This window comes from Lithobates pipiens, unplaced genomic scaffold (assembly GCF_037356315.1).
Source record: "Lithobates pipiens isolate NorthernLeopardFrog02 unplaced genomic scaffold, aLitPip1_a1.2 Scaffold_13, whole genome shotgun sequence".
Classification (NCBI taxonomy): domain Eukaryota; kingdom Metazoa; phylum Chordata; class Amphibia; order Anura; family Ranidae; genus Lithobates; species Lithobates pipiens.
The window spans coordinates 198,309,899-198,331,122 of record NW_027507718.1 but is presented as its reverse complement, the minus strand read 5'-3'; the positions used below and the strand labels follow the sequence as shown (position 1 = coordinate 198,331,122).

Sequence of the window (21,224 nt, the reverse complement as noted above, 5' to 3'; positions counted from 1 at the left end):
ATAAGTGTGCACACTGGGTAATTACCTTTCCGCTATATAAAATATAGCGTATATGCAGCCTCCTCTTGGATATACCAGGAGTCCCAGGAAAGGGGGTGGAAGAGGGGGCCTCAGAGGGTCACTCTCAGATCTCCGTCACAGTATACTCCAGCAAGATGTTCCAATATAGCTCAGAGAATAAGTATAAGAGCAACCATAGTGTAGTATGTTTATAAAAATCACTGCTTTATTAAAAGGTTAAAATTACTCGCAAACGAAATGGGGTAAATAGGCAGCATTAGCAGCAAAACAGTTCAGATCGACCGCTCTGGTGCGAGCGTCACTTCAACCAAGTTCACTATATGGACCCCTAATATATTTGAACATGTTGATCATATCCCCCCTTATTCTCCTCTTCTCAAGAGGGAATACATTTAGTTCCTCTAATCTCTCCTCATAGCTGATCTCCTCCATGCCTCTTATCAGTTTGGTTGCCCTTCTCTGCACTTTCTCCAGTTCCCCCGATATCCTTTTTGAGAACTAGTGCCCAAAACTTAACTGCATATTCCAGATGAGGTCTTACTAATGATTTGAACAGGGGCAAAATTATATCTCTCTCTCTGGAGTCCATACCTCTCTTAATACAAGAAAGGACTTTGCTCGCTTTGGAAACAGCAGCTTGGCATTGCATGTTGTTATTGAGCTTATGGTCTACCAAAACCCCCAGATCCTTCTCCACTATGGATTCCCCCAGTTGTACTCCCCCTAGCATGTATGATGCATGCATATTCTTAGCCCCCAAGTGCATAACTTTACATTTATCAACATTAAACCTCATCTGCCACATAGTCGCCCAATTAGACAGTGTATTGAGGTCGGCTTGTAAATTGGAGACATCCTGGATCTTAGTTGTGAAATGGTGCATCTTTTTTTTCCACAAAATTCCTAGCTAATGTTAATTCTACACGTTTATCTTTATGGGATGATGGAGAACTATTCATCTGTTTCTGCTCTGTGGCTATTGATAAGACAACAAATAATAAGTTCAGGGTTCGTATAAAAATTATTGTTTTGTAATTTCCAGTTTAATTGCTCTTTGTATCTATAAAGTTTGTTACAATGTTGAGATGTTACTAATAGCTTGAGAAAGAATTGACAGTGACGGAATCTGAAACTGTTGCCTTTTATAATTTTGTAAAGCTATCACTATTTTATATAGATAAAAAAAGATTGAATGCTGCTGCAATGGTATTGTTTATTATATACTTGGTATCATGAATGGGTTCCTGTTGCCAGCGCCAACATGATGAGATACATCTTTTGGTTATACTGTGTGTGCATATGTATATACACTATATTGGCAAAAGTATTGGGACACCTGCCTTTACATGCACATGAACTTTAATGAACCAGTCTTAGTCTGTAGGGTTCAATATTGAGTTGGCCCACCCTTTGCAGCTATAACAGCTTCAACTCTTATGGGAAGGCTGTCCACAAGGTTTAGGAGTGGAGTGTGCCTATGCGGATGTTTTTTTTTCAAATATTTTATTTAAACCAGGAACGGCAGATTCAAGTCATTACATCCATAATATATAGCCAACAATATATCCAGATACATTAGCAGTAACATATAACATGTCGAACCATGAAACAACCAACTGGATATATGTCCACGAAGTGGACTACTTAAGGCTGGATTCACACCTATGCATATTTAGTGCTTTTTGCATTTTGCAGATTTGCACTGCAGTCCATTTAACATTGTTTCCTATGGAACATGTTCTGTAGTGCAAATCTGCAAAATGCAAAAAGCACTAAAAATACATAGGTGTGAATCCAGCCTAAGGGAATATTTAGATCTGCTCACACCTTTTTCAGTTTTCGTAAGAACAAGAGATTAAAAAGAAGAAAAGAAAATAGAAGAGGCTGGGGGGGGGGGGGGGGGGGGGGAGTTTGAGATGGTGATGGTTCATTTCAATAAAGGTAGTCAGCAAATGTTGCTAGTCGGATGATTATGATCTGAAAAGAGCTGCCCCTTCTTCCGAGAGGACAACCATATTCCATAACCTCCAAAGCTTGGAGTATTTTTCGTGTTTGTGCTGCGTGTGAGTGTTAGATCCTCCATCTTATTTATTTCTTCCTTTATGGGGAGGTTTGACCATTCTTCGTGAAGTGCATTTGTGAGGTCAGGCACTAATGTGGACGAGAAGGCCTCGCTCGCAGTCTCTGCTCTCATTCATCCCAAAAGTGTTATATTTGGTTGAAGTCTCAAGACTCTGTGCAGACCAGTCAAGTTCCTCCACCCCAAACTCACTCATCCATGTCTTTATGAACCTTGCTTTGTGCACTTGGCCAAATCATTTGGTGGGGGGGGGGGGGGGGTGCTTATGGTATGGGGTTGTTTCTCAGGAGTTGGACTTGGCCCCTTAGTTCCAGTGAAGGGAACTCTTAAGGCGTCAGCATACCAAGACATTTTGGACAATTTCATGTTCCCAACTTTGTGGTAACAGTTTGGGGATGGCCCCTTCCTGCTCCAAAATGGCTGCGCACCAGTGCACAAGCAAGGTCCGTTAAGACATGGATGAGCGAGTTTGGGGTGGAGGAACTTAACTGGCTGGCACCTGACCTCAACCTGATAAAACACCTTTGGGATGGATTAGAGCGGAGACTGTGAGCCAGGCCTTCTTGTCCAACATCAGTGCCTGATCTCACAAATGCACTTCTGGAAGATTGGTCAAACATTGCCATAGACACACTCCTAAACCTTGTGGACAGCCTTCCCAAAAGAGTTGAAGTTGTTACAGCTGCAAAGGGTGGGCCTACTCAATATTGAAACTCTATGGACTAAGTGTGGGATGCCATAAAAGTTCATGTGCATGTAAAGGCAGGTGTCCCAATACTTTTGGCAATATATGTGTGTATATAACAGAAAATTGTTATAAATTACTTCCTGTAATTTTCCTTTCCTGGCCCATCCTCATGTCAGTACACGATGGGTTAACACCTCCTCTAAAGCCCCATAGGATCACCTGTTCCTAGCTAAATAAGACATCCCCTCCCCCAACTAAAGTGTTCGATAACCTAGCCTGCGGCAGGCCACTAGGGAGGGAGTCCTGTGCTCACATGAGAATGGACCAAGGAAAATTACTGTAAGTATTTGATAACAATTTTCTGTTTTCCTGGCCCACCTCATGTCAGCACACAACGGGATATACCATAGCTGAATAAATGGATGGGAGAGAACAAATGAAAAGAGACACTGACAATGAAAGAAAGGCTGCTAAAGCCAAAAAGAATTGATCTCTCTTGTTCCAAACTTGCTGACCATACATTTAGTTTGTAAGGTTGAACGAAGGCCACACAAGGCCTTCAAGCTAACCATCTTACATATATTTTCCAAGCAATCCTGGCATAAGTGCCCCAAAGGCTGCCACCCCTCTAGTCAAATAAGCTTGCAATTGTTTCAGAGCAGAAAGGCCTACTTCCTGCATGTTAATCTAATCATCCTGGTAACCCAACAGTGGATGACCCTTGAGGACCTAAATGAAAAGATTGTACACATTCCTCTTTTGACCAAGTGCACTGTTAGTAACTTAATTATGTGCAAGAAATTGAAGTCTTCCTGTTGTGCACTCAATAAAAATGAAATATTCCATTACATATTGTGCCTGGGGGTCCTCTTAGTCTGCCTGTAAAGTGGCGCATCTTTCTCATGTGTTTTACAGTCCTGCAGCAAAATTAAATTTCTAAAGGAAAAAATGTAATTTAAAATTGCTCACGGCTGTAATGTATTCCGGAAACATGGAAATAAATCATTGATTTTTTTTTTTTTTAAACAGCATGGGGTCCCCCCCAAAATCCATGGTGACCAGCGATTCCCATCCTGTACTGCCCCCTGCCCCCTGTGACCTCATTAACAGCCGCTCTCACACTGACAATAAAGCCAGGAGAGCAGTACGGCAAGCTACATTTAAATGGCAGGAAAAAAAACCCAAGGAGAGGCAATGATGACATTGCAGAGCTTTTATAATACCACACCTGTACAATATCAATGCTGTTTAAGCATTATTTTGCCTGTGACCCTGGCACAAAGGGCACCCAGTTTTTAGAAGGATTAACCACCAGAATTCAGGGTCTTCATCAACTCCATGACAGACATGAACATGCAGGGGTAGGTTCGGCAGTGGGGGATGCTGCAAACAAATTACATACTAACTGAAATCAACAGGTGGCCTGGAGCATTACCAAAAAAAAAAGAACACCTTAGTTGGGGGGAAGGACCATCCTTTTTTTTTTTTTAGCTAGGAACAAGTGATCCTATGGGTCCTCTGGGGATCCAGTGGATGTGTTAACCTGTTGTGTGCTGACGTGAGGTGGGCCAGGAAATATATATATTTATATATTTGTTTTGCAGGTGAAGTACATATTTCCACACAAATATACGTCGATGATAATAAGTCCATCAATGATAGTATTATTGGAGTCATAGCAAGCACACATGATCCTGAAAAAGACATTCAGTCTGACAGTTGGCAATCAACCATACTACTTTACGCATCTGATGATAACAAAACGTCTACAGATATAAAGTATTTAACATTAAATTTCACAAATTTCCCCAAATCAAAAGGTATTTTTTTTCAGCTTTTCATTAAGTAAGACCTTTTAACGTTCTGTTTTATTTGTTGCAAAACATTCTATGTCTCCCGTAGTTTCCAATACCATCTCTATGCTGACAACACACAAACTTATCTCTGAACCCCTTGACTCACTCCATCCGACTCCTCACATATCACAAATTTACTAACAGACATATCAGCTGAGATGTCACACCATTTCCTCAAACTCAATCTATCCAAAACTGCACTCATAATATTTCCTCTGGCATGTGTCTCTTTTCCTGATTTCTCTGTCAAGATTGATGGCACAACTATTATCCCGTCCCCGCATTCCAAGATTCTATGTGTAATCCCGGATTCTGACCTATCCTTTCGGCCCCACATCCAATCACTGTCCAAATCTTGCTGCTTCAACTTACGCAACATCTCCAAAATACGGCCCTTCCTAACCAATGACACCACAATGCTCCTAGTTCACTACCTGGCCATATCTCACCTCAACTACTGCAACTCCTTCCATACTGGATTACTTTCAGTCCATCATAAATGCTGCTGCCAGGCTCATCCACCTTACCAACTGTTCAGTGCTTGCTACTCCCCTCTGTCAATCCCTCCACTGGCTTCCACTCACCCAACAAATTAAATTCAAAATACAAGGCCATCCGCAGCTCTGCCCCAAGCCCCAAAATACCAACCTAATTGTTTTCTTCGTTCCTCACAAAACCTCCTGCTCTCTCCCCCATTACCTCCTCCCATGCTTGCCTTCATGACTTTTCCTGAGCCTCGTCCATCCTATGGAACTCCCTACCCCAATCTGTTACTGTTATCTCCTACTCTGTCCACTTTTAGATCATCCCTATAAACCCTTCTTGTCAGAGAAGCCTATTCTGCTCCCACCTAACAACTGTACTTTCATTTTCTCCATCAGCTCATCCCCCACAGCTATTACCTTTTGTATCACTTGACCATCCCTCCTAGATTGTAAGCTCTAACAAACAGGGCTCTCTGATTCCTCCTGTTTTAAATTGTATTGTAACTGTACTGTCTCCTTTCATGTTGTAAATCACTGCGCTAACTGTTGGCACTATATAAATCCTGTATATTAATATTAAATATTGACAGTTTTTTACAAATCATTTAGCTGCAGCAGGTCTTTTCAGGACTCCGAAAAGGAGGAAAGCAAATTCTTTAGAGGAGGAATTGGCACTTCTATCACAATGCCTTGGTGGGCATTACCTAGAAGGGGTACTGAGGTTCATATTTTAATGTGGAGTTATAAAATGTTTCATGGCACTTACAGGCCCAATTTAGGTGGCCTAGTGATGCCATTGAGTAAAACAGTAAGCATTGTCCCCAGCTCCTTCTGCATCTAGACCTCTTAGCAGCCACATGGCTATAGTTTTACCCCTGCCTATATTTACTCACAGGTATATAAATTTAAGTTTGAAACCAAGGGATTATGCTTCTGCTTAGAGAATCATAATTTTTTTCTATGAGTTTGAATAAGCCCTAAAGCATGTTTCCAAAGGTTACAGTCTGTAGCATGAGAGTCAGTGATGCAAGATATAGGTCTTTGCATTGATCACACATTGATTCTGGCCATAAGAGGGCAGGGATGTACACTATGGCCCCTTGATTCTACGTCATATGATTGCAGGCCACCCTAGGCCCTTTTTCTCACCCAGGATAATTTTGTATTGCAACCCCTTTTCTTTCCTTTTCAGCAGTCAAAACTATAAATGTTCCCAAACTATTGGTGAATGGTGACCAATGGGAAGGAGGCACTGGTCAAACTGTCCAGTGACATTTGGGTTAGCACAGCCCCTGGTACCGCATTTATATCTTTTTCTGTTTAAAGGAAAAGTATTGTTTCTCTAAGTATAGTTTCTCTATATATAATGCTCAGAACTATAAAAATAAATGAAAAAAAACAACTTGTTGAAATTTACACACACGTGAGTGATTTGTTTGCAGTGACTCATCCATTTTCAGATGGCTCTATTCAAAGTTTAGGGAAGATAACTGAAGATTAAAAGCAGGCAGCCCATGCTAAAATATCTCTTTAGCTAACCCACAGTGCTCTGGGAATTTGTAAGCATAAAATGTAAAGCTTATCTTTGGGCAAATATATATTTTTTTAATTGAGCAGTTACCTAGTGGGGAGGTCTGACAAGAGATAAGCTTGAAAATAAAATGTACACAAATGCATTATAGTCTCCTAGTCATGATAGAAACTTGCTCATGCCTTAAGAGCCTTTAAGATATCTTTTTATATAGTTTGTTTGTTAGATTTAGAGTGGGGACTTCAGCTGCCATTGTACTCTTGCTGGGCAGCTAATGTATACCTGTGCCTTTAAAGCTGGCCATAGATGGTTCGAATCTAGGCAAGTTCAGCAGGAACCAGCTGAAATTCAAACCATGTATGGGCAGGCTGAATGTACCAAGTGGATCAACTTATAAAGTTGGGTACAACCAGCCTGTCCGATTTTTCATGCAATTATTGCTAGCAGTTGGTATACTGTAGCTGCTAGCAATAATGATTGCCTTCTCCCGGGTTGGGACTGCTTCCCTGTTGGCTCGGCAGGAGAGATTCCCCTGTCAACACTGTCTGTGTTGATGGGAGAATCCCATGGTTTGCAGGACAGAAACTCACTCTGTATGGCCTGCTTTAGGAGGAGTGGGATCCCTTCAGGCATGCCTGCCCTTAATTTATCCACTGCTATATATGCTCCAATATGGAGACTCTCAAATATAGTGTTAAAGAGGAAGTAAACCCTGATGCGTTTACTTCCTCTTTCATTCCCTGCAAAGGTAAAGCATAATGGACTACTATGCATCGCATAGTAGTCCATTATGTGTCACTTACCTGACACAGGAGCCAGCGAAGTCACCGCTGTCCCCTGTAGTCCGGCGCATCCATCTTCTCGGTGGGTCTCGCTGCTCCACCGCTGTCATTCGGCAAAGCCGCGATGATGTCACTCCTGCGCATGCAAACGGGAGCCGCCACTCGCGGCATATCTCCGTTGACCGCGGCGCGCTCAGTGCGCCTGCGCGCCGCTGTCTACGGCGCATGCGCCATAGACAGCGGTGCCTGTCTTTCGGCAAATATCTCTTAAACCGTGTAGGTTTAGGAGATATTTCTTGGACCTACAGGTAAGCCTTAATCTAGGCTTACCTGTAGCTCAAAGTGGTTTGTAAGGGTTTACAACCAATTTAAGACCACACTTTATGGAGGAGCCTTGGTGAGGCTCTGCAGCTTCCACATATACAGTATTTGCAAATGTATGCAACTAAACCCTCTGTTTTACTGTTGTTGAGTTGTTAGTCAAATAGTTTTTTCATTTTTTTTTATGTTTTTTTTTTTTTTTTTTTTGCATGTTAGCTAGTAAGTGTGCTGGGAAATGTTATGTATGTTTGTGATGTGTAAAGCCCTTCCATGTGTATCTTACTGCAAAGGCTAGTTATAAATTGGGGTGGGACAAATAAAAAAAGGCCTCCTAGATATTGAGAAACTGGTTCATCTTCTTTACTGTGCCATGTTCATTCCTTTCATCTGTTTAATGATCAGAATGTGCTCATAAAATGAAGGTCATTGAACCCACTCTGAGACACTGAAAAGAATGCATACAGGCTAGCAAGAGGTGAGAATGTAGTGCAGACGTATAAGATGTGGTTTTCAGCGTCTGGAAATCCTTATTGATGTGGCATTTCTCAGGTATGACCCTGTGCTTTCTCTTAAGAGTCAGTGACCCTTGACTTCTATTTCTCCTTGAATACTGAAGGGAAAATATGTGACACAAAGAAAACATACAGTGTGAATGCAGCCTATACATTAGTGATTATTTAATAATCATTATATAACAAATCTAGCAGTATATATTGCACAAATTCACTACATATCGTTTACCATACAAACCAAATGTATCTCTTACCATTTCAGATCTTTTGTATGTAATATATTACATTGATAATGCATTAACAAACCCATTTCTGGAATGGCAAAAGGTTGGAAGTCCAGACTTCCCAACTATGAAAGAATATAAACAAATACGTGATTCAGAGGTAAGATAATCTGATTCTAAAATGTTATTTAATGTTTAATGTTATTTAATATTTTCAGAAGCTTATTTTAACTGTAAATCCACTTTGCACTGCAAGTGCACTTGAACGTGCACTGAAAATGCACTTGGAAGTAAAGTCGCTGTAGATCCGAGGGGGACATGCAAGCAAAATAAAAAACAGCATTTTAGCTTGCACATGATTAGATGATAAAATTAGCAGAGCTTCCACTCATTTCAGATCTACCCCTTAGATTTAGAGCGACTGCACTTCCAAGTGCACTTTTCGTGCACTTTCAAGTGCACTTGCCGTGCAAAGGGGATTTGCCTTTTGTAAATAACCCCCATTATGTCACAAAAGTGAGTACACCCCTCACATTTTTGTAAATATTTTATTATATCTTTTCATGTGACAACACTGAAGAACTGACACTTTGCTACAATGTAAAGTAGTGAGTGTACAGCTTGTATAATAGTGTAAATTTGCTGTCCCCTCAAAATAACTCAACACACAGCAATTAATGTCTAAACCGCTGGCAACAAAAGTGGGTACACCCCTAAGTGAAAATGTCCAAATTGGGCCCAAATAGTAATTTTCCCTCCCCAGTGTAATTTGATTCGTTAGTGTTAAGGTCTCAGGTGTGACTGGGGAACAGGTGTGTTAAATTTGGTGTTATCACTCTCACTTTCTCATACTGGTCACTGGAAATTCAACATGGCACCTCATGGCAAAGAACTCTCTGAGGATCTGAAAAAAAAATTGTTGCTCTACATAAAGTTGGCCTAGGCCAGTGATGGCGAACCTTGGCTCCCCAAATGTTTTGGAACGACATTTCCCATGATGCTCATGCACTCTGCAGTGTAGCTGAGCATCATGGGAAATGTAGTTCCCAAACATCTGGGGTGCCACGGTTTGTCATCACTGGCCTAGGCTATAAGAACATTGCTAAGATCCTGAAACTGAGCTGTAGCACAGTGGCCAAGACCATACAGCAGTTTACCAGGACAGGTTCCACTCAGAACAGGTCTCGCTATGGTCAACCAAAGAAGTTAAGTACATGTGCTCAGCGTCATATCCATAGGTTGTCTTTGGGAAATAGACGTATGAGTACTGCCAGCATTGCTGCAGAGGTTGAAGTGGTGGGGGGGTCAGCCTGTCAATGCTCAGACCATACGCTGCACACTGCATCAAATTGGTCTACATGGCTGTCGTCCCAGAAGGAAGCCTCTTCTAAAGATGATGTCCAGGAAAGCCCACAAACAGTTTGCTGAAGACAAGCAGACTAAGGACATGGATTACTGGAACCATGCCCTGTGGTCTGATGAGACCAAGACAAACTAATTTGGTTCAGATGGTGTCAAGCGTGTGTGGTCGGCAACCAGGTGAGGAGTACAAAGACAAGTGTGTGCCTACAGTCAAGCATTGTGGTGGGAGTGTCATGGTCTTCGACTATATGAGTGCTGGCACTGGGGAGCTACAGTTCATTGAGGGAACCATGAATGCCAACATGTACTGTGACATACTGAAGCAGAGTATGATCCGTATGGGCCGCAGGGCAGTATTCCAACAGAACGACCCCAAACACACCTCCAACACGATCACTGCCTTGTTAAAGAAGCTGGGGCTAAAGGTGATGGGCTGCCCAAGCATGTCTCCAGACCTAAACCATATTGAGCCTCTGTAGGGCTTCCTCAAATGGAAGGTGAAGGAGCACAAGGTCTCTAACATCCACCAGCTCCGTGATGTCATCATGGAGGAGTGGAAGAGGACTCCAGTGGTAACCTGTGAAGCTCTGGTGAACTCCATGCCCAAGAGGGTTAAGGCAGTGCTGGAAAATAATGGTGGCCACACAAAATATTGACACTTTGGGCCCAATTTGTACATTTTCACTTAGGAATGTATTCACTTTTGTTTCCAGCGTTTTAGACATTAATGGCTGTGTGTTGAGTTATTTTGAGGGGACAGCAAATTGACACTGTTATACAAGCTGTACACGCACTACTTTACATTTTTAGCAAAGTGTAGTTTCTTCAGTGTTGTCACATGAAAAGATATAATAAAATATTTACAAAAATGTGAAGGGTATACTCCTGTTTGTGAGATACTGTATATATATATATATATATATATATATATATATATATATATATATATTTATTTATATGCAGGGCTGGCACTGCCAAGGTAGGTGCTGGCCTAGAGCACACATCAGTAGGAGGTGCTGTGCCATGGGCTGCTAGCGTGTTAAACAAGCATCGCGCCCCTATTACCGCCAGTGTTTTGTCCTGTTTCCTCCCCCGCAACTCCGCCTCTTCCCCTCACTCAGACTTTCCAGCGATGTCCAGGGCTTGGAACTTTCAGCCTTGGCTGTGTGGGCACTTTGCAGGATCAGAGTGTACTCCGGGACAACACTGCCAACATCCCCATGCAAAGTACCTGGTGATTTCATAATATTTTCCTCAGAATTGACAGTTGCAGCTGCCTATAGTTTTCTTCCCTTTTGTCAGCAACCATGAATCAGACTGAGACAAAAGTGCGGTAAAAATCACACTTTTTAATAAAATGGTAAAATGGTACAAAGAGAGCAAACATAGTCAAAACATTGTCAGGGTTCAGTAACCAGAGCGGGTAGTAGGAACAACCCAGTGAAACAGGAATCCAGAGATCAGCGTAGTAGAGACAGTAAACAGGATCAGGAACCAAAAGGGAAGTCAGACAGGAAAAAGTCTTTAACAGGAAAACACAGCAGAGAGTATCCGGATATGTTGACCAGGCGCAGGAGATCTGATCCAGGCAGTTTAAATAGCCAGCAGGGCTAGCTGACGAGCAGCAAATGAAGACCAGATGAGTCACTGTGGAATGAAGAGTACTGGCAATTAACTGACAGCTAAGCACAGAGCTCTGAGAAGTAAGGGCTGAGCCTAGCACTCACACTTTTTTTTTGTGTTTCTTAACCACTTGACCACTGGGCACTTAAACACCCTTAATAACCAGACCAATTTTCAGCTTTCGGTGCTCTCGCATTTTGAATGACAATTACTCAGTCATGCAACACTGGACCTATATGAAATTTTTGTCCTTTTTTTCACACAAATAGAGCTTTCTTTTGGTGGTATTTAATCACCGCTGGGTTTTTTATTTTTTGTGCTATAAAAGAAAAAACACCGAAAATTCTGTAAAAAAATGAATTTTTCTTTGTTTCTGTTAGAAAATTTAGCAGATTAGTATTTTTTTCTTCATAAATTTTGTCCAAAATGTATACCACTACATATCTTTGGTAAAAATAAGTACAAATTGGTGGATATTATTTGGTCTTTGTGAAAGTTATAGAGTCCACAAGCTATGGTGCCAATATCTGAAAATTGATCACACCTGAAGTACTGACGGCCTATTTCAATTCTTGAGACCCTAACATGCCAGAAAAGTACAAATACCCCCCAAATGACCCCTTTTTGAAAAGAAGACATTCCAAGGTATTTAGTAAGAGGCATGATGAGTTTTTTGAAGTTGTCATTTTTTCCCACAATTCTTTGCAAAATCAAGATTTTTTTTACTTTTTTTTTTTTCACAAAATTGTCATATTATCAGGTTATTTCTCACACACAGCATATGCATACCACAAATTACACCCCAAAACACATTCTGCTATTACTCCCGAGTACGGCGATACCACATGTGTGAGACTTTTACACAGTGTGGCCACATACAGAGGCCTAACATGCAGGGAGCGCCATCAGGTGTTCTGGAGCACCCAGGACAATTCTGACATTTCTCTCCTACATGTAAAAATCATCATTTATTTGCTAGAAAATTACATAGAACTCCAAAACATTATATATTTTTTTTTAGCAAACGCCCTGGAGAATACAATGGTGGTCTTTGCAACTTTTTATCTCACACGGTATTTGCGCAGTAATTTTTCGAATGCTTTTTTTTGGAAAAAAAACAGTTTTGTGCTTAAAAAAAAAAAAAAAACTCAGTAAAGTTAGCCCAATTTTTGCATAATGTGAAAGATGAAGTTACGCTGAGTAAATAGATACCTAATATGTCACTCTTCAAAATTGCACACGCTCGTGGAATGGCGCCAAACGTCGCTACTTAAAAATCCCCATAGGCGGCGATTTAATTTTTTTTTACTGGTTATATGTTTTGAGTTACAGAGGAGGTCTAGGGCTAGAATTATTGCTCTCGCTCTAACGTTCGCAGCGATACCTCACATGTGTGGTTTGAACACCGTTTTCATATGTGGGCGGGACTTACGTATGCGTTCGCTTCTGCATGCGAGCACATGGGGACAGGGGCGCTTTAAAAAAACATTTTTTTTTATTGTTCATTTTACTTTATTTATTTTAGTTTGACATTTTTTTCCCCAAAAATAATTTTTTTGATCACTTTTATTCCTATTACAAGGAATGTAAACATCCCTTGTAATAGGAATATGGCATGACAGGTCCTCTTTACAGTGAGATGTGGGGTCAATAAGACCCCACATCTCACCTCTAAGCTGGGAAGCCTGAAAAAAAAAAAGATTCTGGCTTTGATCGTATTAGCGATTCGGTAGAAGCACCGGAGGGCGGAGGGTGGCGAGAGGGGGGGGGGGGATGTCTATGGCTGGGTATTGCAGGGTATCACCGACTATGGCTGGGTATCTCAGAGTATGGCTGGGTATCTCAGAGTATGGCGTTGCAGAGTATTGCGTTGCAGAGCATTGCAGGGTATTGGCGGGTGTTACAGAGCATTGCAGAGTGTTGCAGGGTATTGGCGGGTGTTGCAGAGCATTGCAGAGTGTTGCAGGGTATTGGCGGGTGTTGCAGAGCATTGCAGAGCGTTGCAGGGTGTTGCAGAGCGTTGCGGAGTGTTGCGGAGTGTTGCAGAGTGTTGCAGGGTATTGCAGAGTGTTGCAGAGCATTGCAGAGTGTTGCAGGGTATTGCGGAGTGTTGCAGGGCATTGCGGAGTGTTGCAGGGCATTGCGGAGTGTTGCAGGGCATTGCGGAGTGTTGCAGGGCATTGCGGAGTGTTGCAGGGCATTGCGGAGTGTTGCAGGGCATTGCGGAGTGTTGCAGGGCATTGCAGAGTGTTGCAGAGCGTTGCAGGGTATTGCAGAGCGTTGCAGGGTATTGCAGAGCGTTGCAGGGTATTGCGGAGTGTTGCAGGGCATTGCGGAGTGTTGCAGGGCATTGCAGAGTGTTGCAGGGCATTGCAGAGTGTTGCAGGGTATTGCAGAGTGTTGCAGGGTATTGCAGAGTGTTGCAGAGTATTGCAGGGTATTGCAGAGTATTGCAGGGTATTGCAGAGTGTTGGCAGGGAATTGAGGGGTTAAATTTCGGTGAGCAGCGATGTGGGCACTGCAGATGCAGCCCACATCGCTGCTGACACCGATCTCTTCCCCCTCCGCTGTACCGATCGGTACAGAGAGGGGGAGGGAGGAACCGGCATCATAACATGACGCCGGCTTGTTTACAAGTGATCACTCCGTCATTTGACGGAGCGATCACGTGGTAAACGGCCGCGATGAGCGGCCGTTTACCGTGATGCGCCGGGTCCACTGGACCCAGCGGTCACGGATGCTCTCGTGTGCGCGCCCCAGGGGGCGCGCGAGAGCAGAATTCTGGGAGGCCGTTAATTAACGGCCTCTCAGAGTTAAACAACCGCCCTGAAGCCGTTAATCGGCAATGGGCGGTTGTTAAGTGGTTAAAGCCAGACAGTTGAAATGTTAAATGAAAATAGATTTGAGGAATGTCTGTAATTCGTTTTTATTCTAACACAATTGAATGGAATTTTAAGACTTTTTGCCAGGAGTTGTACTACCCTAGCCTGTCCATATACTACCCTAGCCTGTCCATATACTACCCTAGCCTGTCCATATACTACTCTAGCCTGCCCATATACTACCCTAGCCTGCCCATATACCACCCTAATCCATCCATAAACTACCCTAGCCTGTCTATTTACTACCCTAGACTGTCCATATACCTGCGGAGCAAGGCTGGCATGAGGCAGCAAGCCAGTGCCGCCACTATTTGTCTCCAGGCCAGGTCCAGAGGTGTAGATGGGGGCCTGCGGACCACGGCTGAAGAAATAGATAGAGAGACACCACAAAAATCTCCACTCTGCCACCTCTACTGTGTACATGGGCAGGGCAAAGGGTGGAGTCATGGGTGGAGTCAGGGGCAGAGTGGACGGGGCACAAAATGAGGTTTTGTCTAGGGTGTCAAAAATCCTTGTTCCAGCCCTGTATATATGTATACAGTGTGTGTGGGTGTATGGGTGTGTGTATATATACAGTAATAGGGAAAAAAGGGAATTGCGCTAACCTGTAAACACTATATATGAATATAAGTGTAGACCCAAAAAGTAACAAACAAATGTGAAATACAACTGAATGTCTCCAGTTATCACATCAAAAATAAATAAATCACCTATGAAAATGTATATGAATATATGTGTAAACCCAATCAGTAACAATCAAATGTGTAATACAGCTGAATATCTCCAGTTGTCACATCAGAAATAAATCACAATAAGTGCTGAAATAAATCCCCATGCAAAAGTGACAGAAATTAATAATTATCGCATATAAAAATTTAATAAATGGGTGAAAAGCTAAAATCAATTAATGTACAAATTGATAATAATATAAATAACTGATTAAAAATATAAGCTGCAGTAATAAATGAATATAAATAAATTAAATTAAGTTAAAAATGATATATAGTGTCCATATAGTTGATCGACCACCCGTGATAAAGTTGCAATAAATAACTGGATAAGTAACTGGGTTCCAATCAAATTCTCCGAGTGCAAGCGTGCTCTCGCCACCACCTCACATATAAGTTGGCTCCTTACCGACTTGATATGACCCCACGTTACAGAGGGTCACAGCAAAAGAACTTTCACGTTATTGGGCTGTTTTTCAGGTCCTATATCTTCCACAAGATGGAGCCAGTTCAATCTTTATCGATCCTCCACTCCCGTGCACCACTCTCCGCTCAACGCGGTACCACATAAAAGATAAAGGCTCCAGATAGTGTAAAACCTTCCACTTTAATTCATATCAAAAATACAGTAATGCACTTACAGAAATAGCTTGGCATCAGGCTTAATAGGAAGTGTGCACCTTATATTTTTAATCATTTATTCATATTATTATCGATTTGTGCATTAATTGATTTTAGCTTTTCACCCATTTATTTATTTATTAAATTTTTATATGAGATAATTATTAATTTCTGTCATTTTGCATGGGGATTTATTTCAGCACTTATTGTGATTTATTTTTGATGTGACAACTGGAGATATTCAGCTGTATTACACATTTGATTGTTACTGATTGGGTTTACACATATATTTATATACATTTTCATAGGTGATTTATTTATTTTTGATGTGATAACTGGAGACATTCAGTTGTACTTCACATTTGTTTGTTACTTTTTGGGTCTACACTTATATTCATATATATTGTTTACAGGTTAGCGCAATTCCCTTTTTCCCTATTGGATTGTGTGTATTTTTGGTGTACATTAGAGTTGCAGCTTCCGAGAGACCTTGTGTTTTTGGGTTGTTGGGTATTTTATCTTATTCCGTAGCGCAGTTTGCCCCCCCCCCCCCATTTTTTCCCATATATACAGTAATACCTCACATTGCAAGTAACGTGGTTTATGAGCGTTTCGCAATACAAGCTATTATTTTTTTAAATCCTGACTTGGTTTGCGAGCGTTGTCTTGTAAGATGAGCAGGATTCAAGCTAATGGGGTGTGCAGTGCTGCATTTGGCCAGAGGTGCGGGGGTGCCGGTGATGATCGGACCACTTGGATGCACTTGGAGTCGCTCCATTCCTGAGTGTCTCTGAGCGTTCTCCGGTTGTTTCTGACCCCCCCACCTCTGGCCACATGCGGTACTGCATACAATAGCAGTCACTGTGGAACAAATTATCTGAATTTCCATTGACTCCTATGGAGAAACTCACTTTGATATACATAGTTACGTAGTAAGGTTGAATAAAGACACCAGTCCATCCTGAGTGAATGTCTACAATTGTCCCTATCCCTGTACAATGCACACTCACATTGGTCCCTACCCTCAAGGATCCCACAATCCAAGGTCCCCATACCTATACTAGGACCAATTTTTTGGACAGAAGCCAATTAACCTACCAGCATGTCTTTGGAGTGTGGGAGGAAGCCGGAGTACCCGGAGGAAACCCATGCAGGTACAGGAAGAACATACAGGTAGTGCTGTGGTTTTTATTCGAACCAGCGACCCCTATTACTGCTAGGTGAGACTGCTAACCACTACACCACTGTGCTGACCAAGTGCTTGGATGCTTTGGATTACAAGCATTGTTCTGGAAGGATTTATAAATGTAATCCAAGGTACCACTGTGTGTATATATGTGTGTATGTATATAATCATAATCACAACAGAAACTACTCAAATGACCCTGATCAAAAGTTTACATACCCCAATTCTTAATACCATGTATTGCCCCCTTTTATCAATGGCAGCTTGAAGTCTTTTGTGGTATTTGTGGATGAGGCTCTTTATCTTCTCAGATGGCAAAGCTGCCCATTCATTTTGGCAAAAAGCCTCCAGTTCCTGTAAATTCTTGGGCTGTCTTGTATGAACTGCATGTTTGAGTTCTTCCCCCAGAGTGGCTCAATGATATTGAGGTCAGGAGACGGAGATGACCACTCCAGAACCTTCACTTTATTCTGAGGTAGCCAATGACAGGTCGACTTGGCCTTGTGTTTTGGATCATTGTTATGCTGGAATATCTAAGTATGTCCTTTGCGCAGCTTCCTGACTGATGAATGCAAATGTTCCGCCAGTATTTTCTGATAACATATTGCATTCATCTTGCCATCAATTATGACCAAATTCTCTGTGCCTTTGTAGCTCACGCAACATAAGCGATCCACCTCCATGTTTAACAGTTGGAATGGTGTACCTTTCATCATAGGCCTTGTTGACTCCTCTCCAAATGTAGTGTTTATGGTTGTGGCCAAAAAGCTCAATTTTGGTCTCATCACTCCAAATTACTTTGTGCCAGAAGGTTTGAGGCTTGTCCCTGTGCTGTTTGGCATATTGTAAACAGGATACTTTGTGGCATTTGCATAGTAATGGCTTTCTTCTGGCGACTTGACAAGGCAGCTCATCTTTCTTCAAGTGCCTCGTTATTATGCATCTTGAAACAGCCACACCACATTTTTTCAGAGAGTTCTGTATTTCACCTGAAGTTATTTGTGGGTTTTTCTTTGCATCCCGGACAATTTTCCTGGCAGTTGTGGCTAAAATTGTAGTTGGTCTACATGACCGTGGTTTGGTTTCAACAGAACTCCTCATTTTCCACTTCTTGATTAGAGTTTGAACATTGCTGATTGACGTTCTCAATTCCTTGGATAGCTTTTTATATCCCTTTCCTGTTTTATACAGTTCAATTACCTTTTCCCGCAGATCCTTTGAAGATTCTTTTGCTTTCCCCATGACTCAGAATCCAGAACGTCAGTGCAGCACTGGATGAAAGATGCAAGGGTCTGTCAGGAGTCCAGAAACTCATTTACCTTTTATACACACACACTAATTACAAGCAAACAGATCACATATGAGGATGCTTACCTTCAATAGCCATTCAAACTCCTGTATGTCAACCTGTGTGCATGTGATCAGGCCAAAATCACCAGGGTATGTAAACTTTTGATCAGAGTAATTTGGGTAGTTTCTGTTGTGATTATTATTTAAAAAGATTAAACACAGTTGATTTGATAATAAATGGCCTCAGCCAAACACTAATCATGAGTGAAAGAAATGTTTTTGTGTTATCATTCATATTCTCTGAAAAATTACCAAGAAATCATAAATTCTTCCAGGGTATGTAAACTTATGAGCACAACTGTGTATCTATCTATCTATCTATCTATCTATCTATCTATCTATCTATCTATCTATCTATCTATATATATATATCTATATATATATATATATATATATATATATATATATATATATATATATATATATATATATATATAGAAACAGTAGAGATATAGTATATATATCATTTATTTATCACAGGTGCTTATATAGCGCTGTCATTTTACACAGCATTTTACATAAATATTCACATCAGTCCCTGTCCTCAGAGAACTACAATCGAAAGTCCCTAACTCATATTTATACATACACATACTAGGGCCAATTTAGACACGCGCCATTTAACTTACTAGCATGTCTTTGGAAAAGAAATATATAAATATATATATTCATTGTTATTGTTAGCTTCCTTCCCTCTTTTTTTCTCATTGGCAGTCAGGAATATTGAGTAGGTTGCACTTTCAGAAAGCTAAAGGGCACTTGTTAGTGGAAGTAGCATTATTCCTAATTGGCCTGATCCTTGACAAAGGTACTTGAATGGAGTACGTTCATGAAACAAAAATGCAAGAAGCCAATGTGGACTTTTCATTGGTAAAATAGCTATTGCTTGGCTGATGCTTTGTCTTCAGTGCTTGTAGCTCAGGAACGCTAATTTTACTGTTCATGTGTTGCATGCTTGTTGGGTCTGTGAGTGGTTTTAAAGAAAACACAGCTGTGAAAATATGGAAACCAACAATGTCAGTCCCCATATTTTCTCACATCACAAGTGATTTTTTTCATACATTAACCTATGTAAAGCACTTGGATACTATTTTTATTTTGTTTAAAGGACCCAGTCATGGAAGAGCCAACTGCATTCCCCAAAAAAGGTGATATGATTATAAAAGTAAAACTTCCAGTACCATCAGTGCTTCTTATTCACATATGTGAACAACCTCAATCTCCGCCTGGAATGGTAAGTAGGAAAGTTTGTATATTGGCATAACTTAGACAGAGTACAGAGATTTTGCAGACTAGGCTTTTGGCTATTTTGCTATAAATATTCACATGTACAAGTATTTTATACAAGGGCTTGCTATTGGTCTGGCTAGTAGACACATCTTGGGCAGTTCTATAAAGAAGATTTGAATCATATCCTTTATGGTCATCACAGCCATCTGCACTGCCTCCTTCCTATTGGATAGCAATGGTATATTGGCAGTGAAGACAGCACATACCATCTTGAGACTAAATGGTCAGAAGAATGTGAATGATGGTGTAGCTCATATATTATCCGCATGTAGTGAGTCATCTTTATAATACGTTCTAGTTAAAGTAAGTCTAAATATTATCCTTTTTTCTTCTAAGGTCACCCATGTTCGTATCATTCCACTTTTTAGCGGGCAGGTATCAGTTGTTTGGAGTGACGAGATGGTAATATCCAGGTAAATGTATAGTTATAAATTTTTACAGATTTTATCTCCATTCAGGTTGATACACTTAGTAGCCCAACTTTTCAGCCGATTACATTTAATCCTTCTTTTTAACTGTCCTTGAGTAAACATAGTATGCCCAATATCTTTGGTAGTAGGTAAAAAAATTCTGCAACAATCAATGGCTAACACAGAACAATTTTCTGCTTATGAAAAAATGATGGCAGTCCTATGTACCGAAAGTCAAATGATACACTAACAATGTGTACTTTTTCGATCTCTGGAAAACACATTCAACTGTTCCTGGGTACCATGGGTTCTATTCTCTCAAAAGCAAAGATGATGTTTTCACTAAATATCTTCTCTTTAGCGTTTACACTTGATGTGATTCAGTGCAAAAGCAGGTATTTCTGCCAGCCTGCACTTAAGTTGGGTATACACATACAAATTTAATTACGTGTGTACTGCTGTCTGTTCAACTGAAGCTGCTTGAACATCTGGCTTCTGTGGAATGGTCATGCTGGAAAACCAACATTCAGTCAGCACCTGAAGCCAATGAAAGCTTGTTTCTTCATTCAGCCCACTGATTGAGCAAAAAAAAAAAAAAAGCTCAGTGTGTACCCTGTTTTGGCTTCAGCTTTGTTCTTATGTATCATGAGTATAGATCCTGACCCTCTTCCACCTACCACATTTCACTGTTGGCCCATGAATGTGGCCTCAGAGGAAGTGAAAGAGTGCTAGATTTAGAGCTTGGTTTGGTATAGTAGAGCAGCTTAAGATTCAGGGCACCTAGGTTGCTCAAGAAGAATGCTGAAACTGCATGCCACTTGATTTTACATGCAAATAGCGTATCAATAATTTTAAAGCAAAACATGTTTACTGTTATACCTGAGCAAAAAATTTAATTCTGTACAGGCCAGGCCCGGTTTTTACACATATTTTCCACAATGCGCAGGCATTAACGTGACAAACAGTACCTGATTTACCAATTCAGCTTTCAGGTTCAAAAAAAGCAGCTTCCAATGAACCTTTACCTCTACAGCCTCCTTAAAGGATAGACTGCATAATCACTTTCTGGTGACCTAGAAAGAAGAACATCTGACTCACTTAGGCTAAACCCGGAAGTAGCAGGGTGAGCTTACTGACTTGCAGAAGTGTGTATCACAAAAATGGCTTGGCAGAATCATTTGGCAGATAAAATATGTATCATGCAATTTAATTGTGTATATATACAGTATACTGTAACCATTTGTCTGCATTTATTTTCATACACATACTACA

At 41.0% G+C, this 21,224-nt stretch overlaps 1 protein-coding gene across 2 annotated transcripts in view; it reads left to right on the top strand.

Moving 5' to 3' along the window:
• IDUA (alpha-L-iduronidase) overlaps positions 1-21,224 on the top strand; it is a 256,317-nt gene that overhangs the window by 233,716 nt on the left and 1,377 nt on the right. The window contains exons 9-12 of one of the 2 annotated variants that reach the window (XM_077476101.1): positions 4,394-4,609; positions 8,539-8,660; positions 19,361-19,486; positions 19,879-19,955. In XM_077476101.1, the coding sequence (XP_077332227.1) occupies positions 4,394-4,609; positions 8,539-8,660; positions 19,361-19,486; positions 19,879-19,955 (541 nt within the window). The remainder of the gene's footprint in view (positions 1-4,393; positions 4,610-8,538; positions 8,661-19,360; positions 19,487-19,878; positions 19,956-21,224) is intronic. The other variant, XM_077476102.1, reaches the window with a different exon arrangement.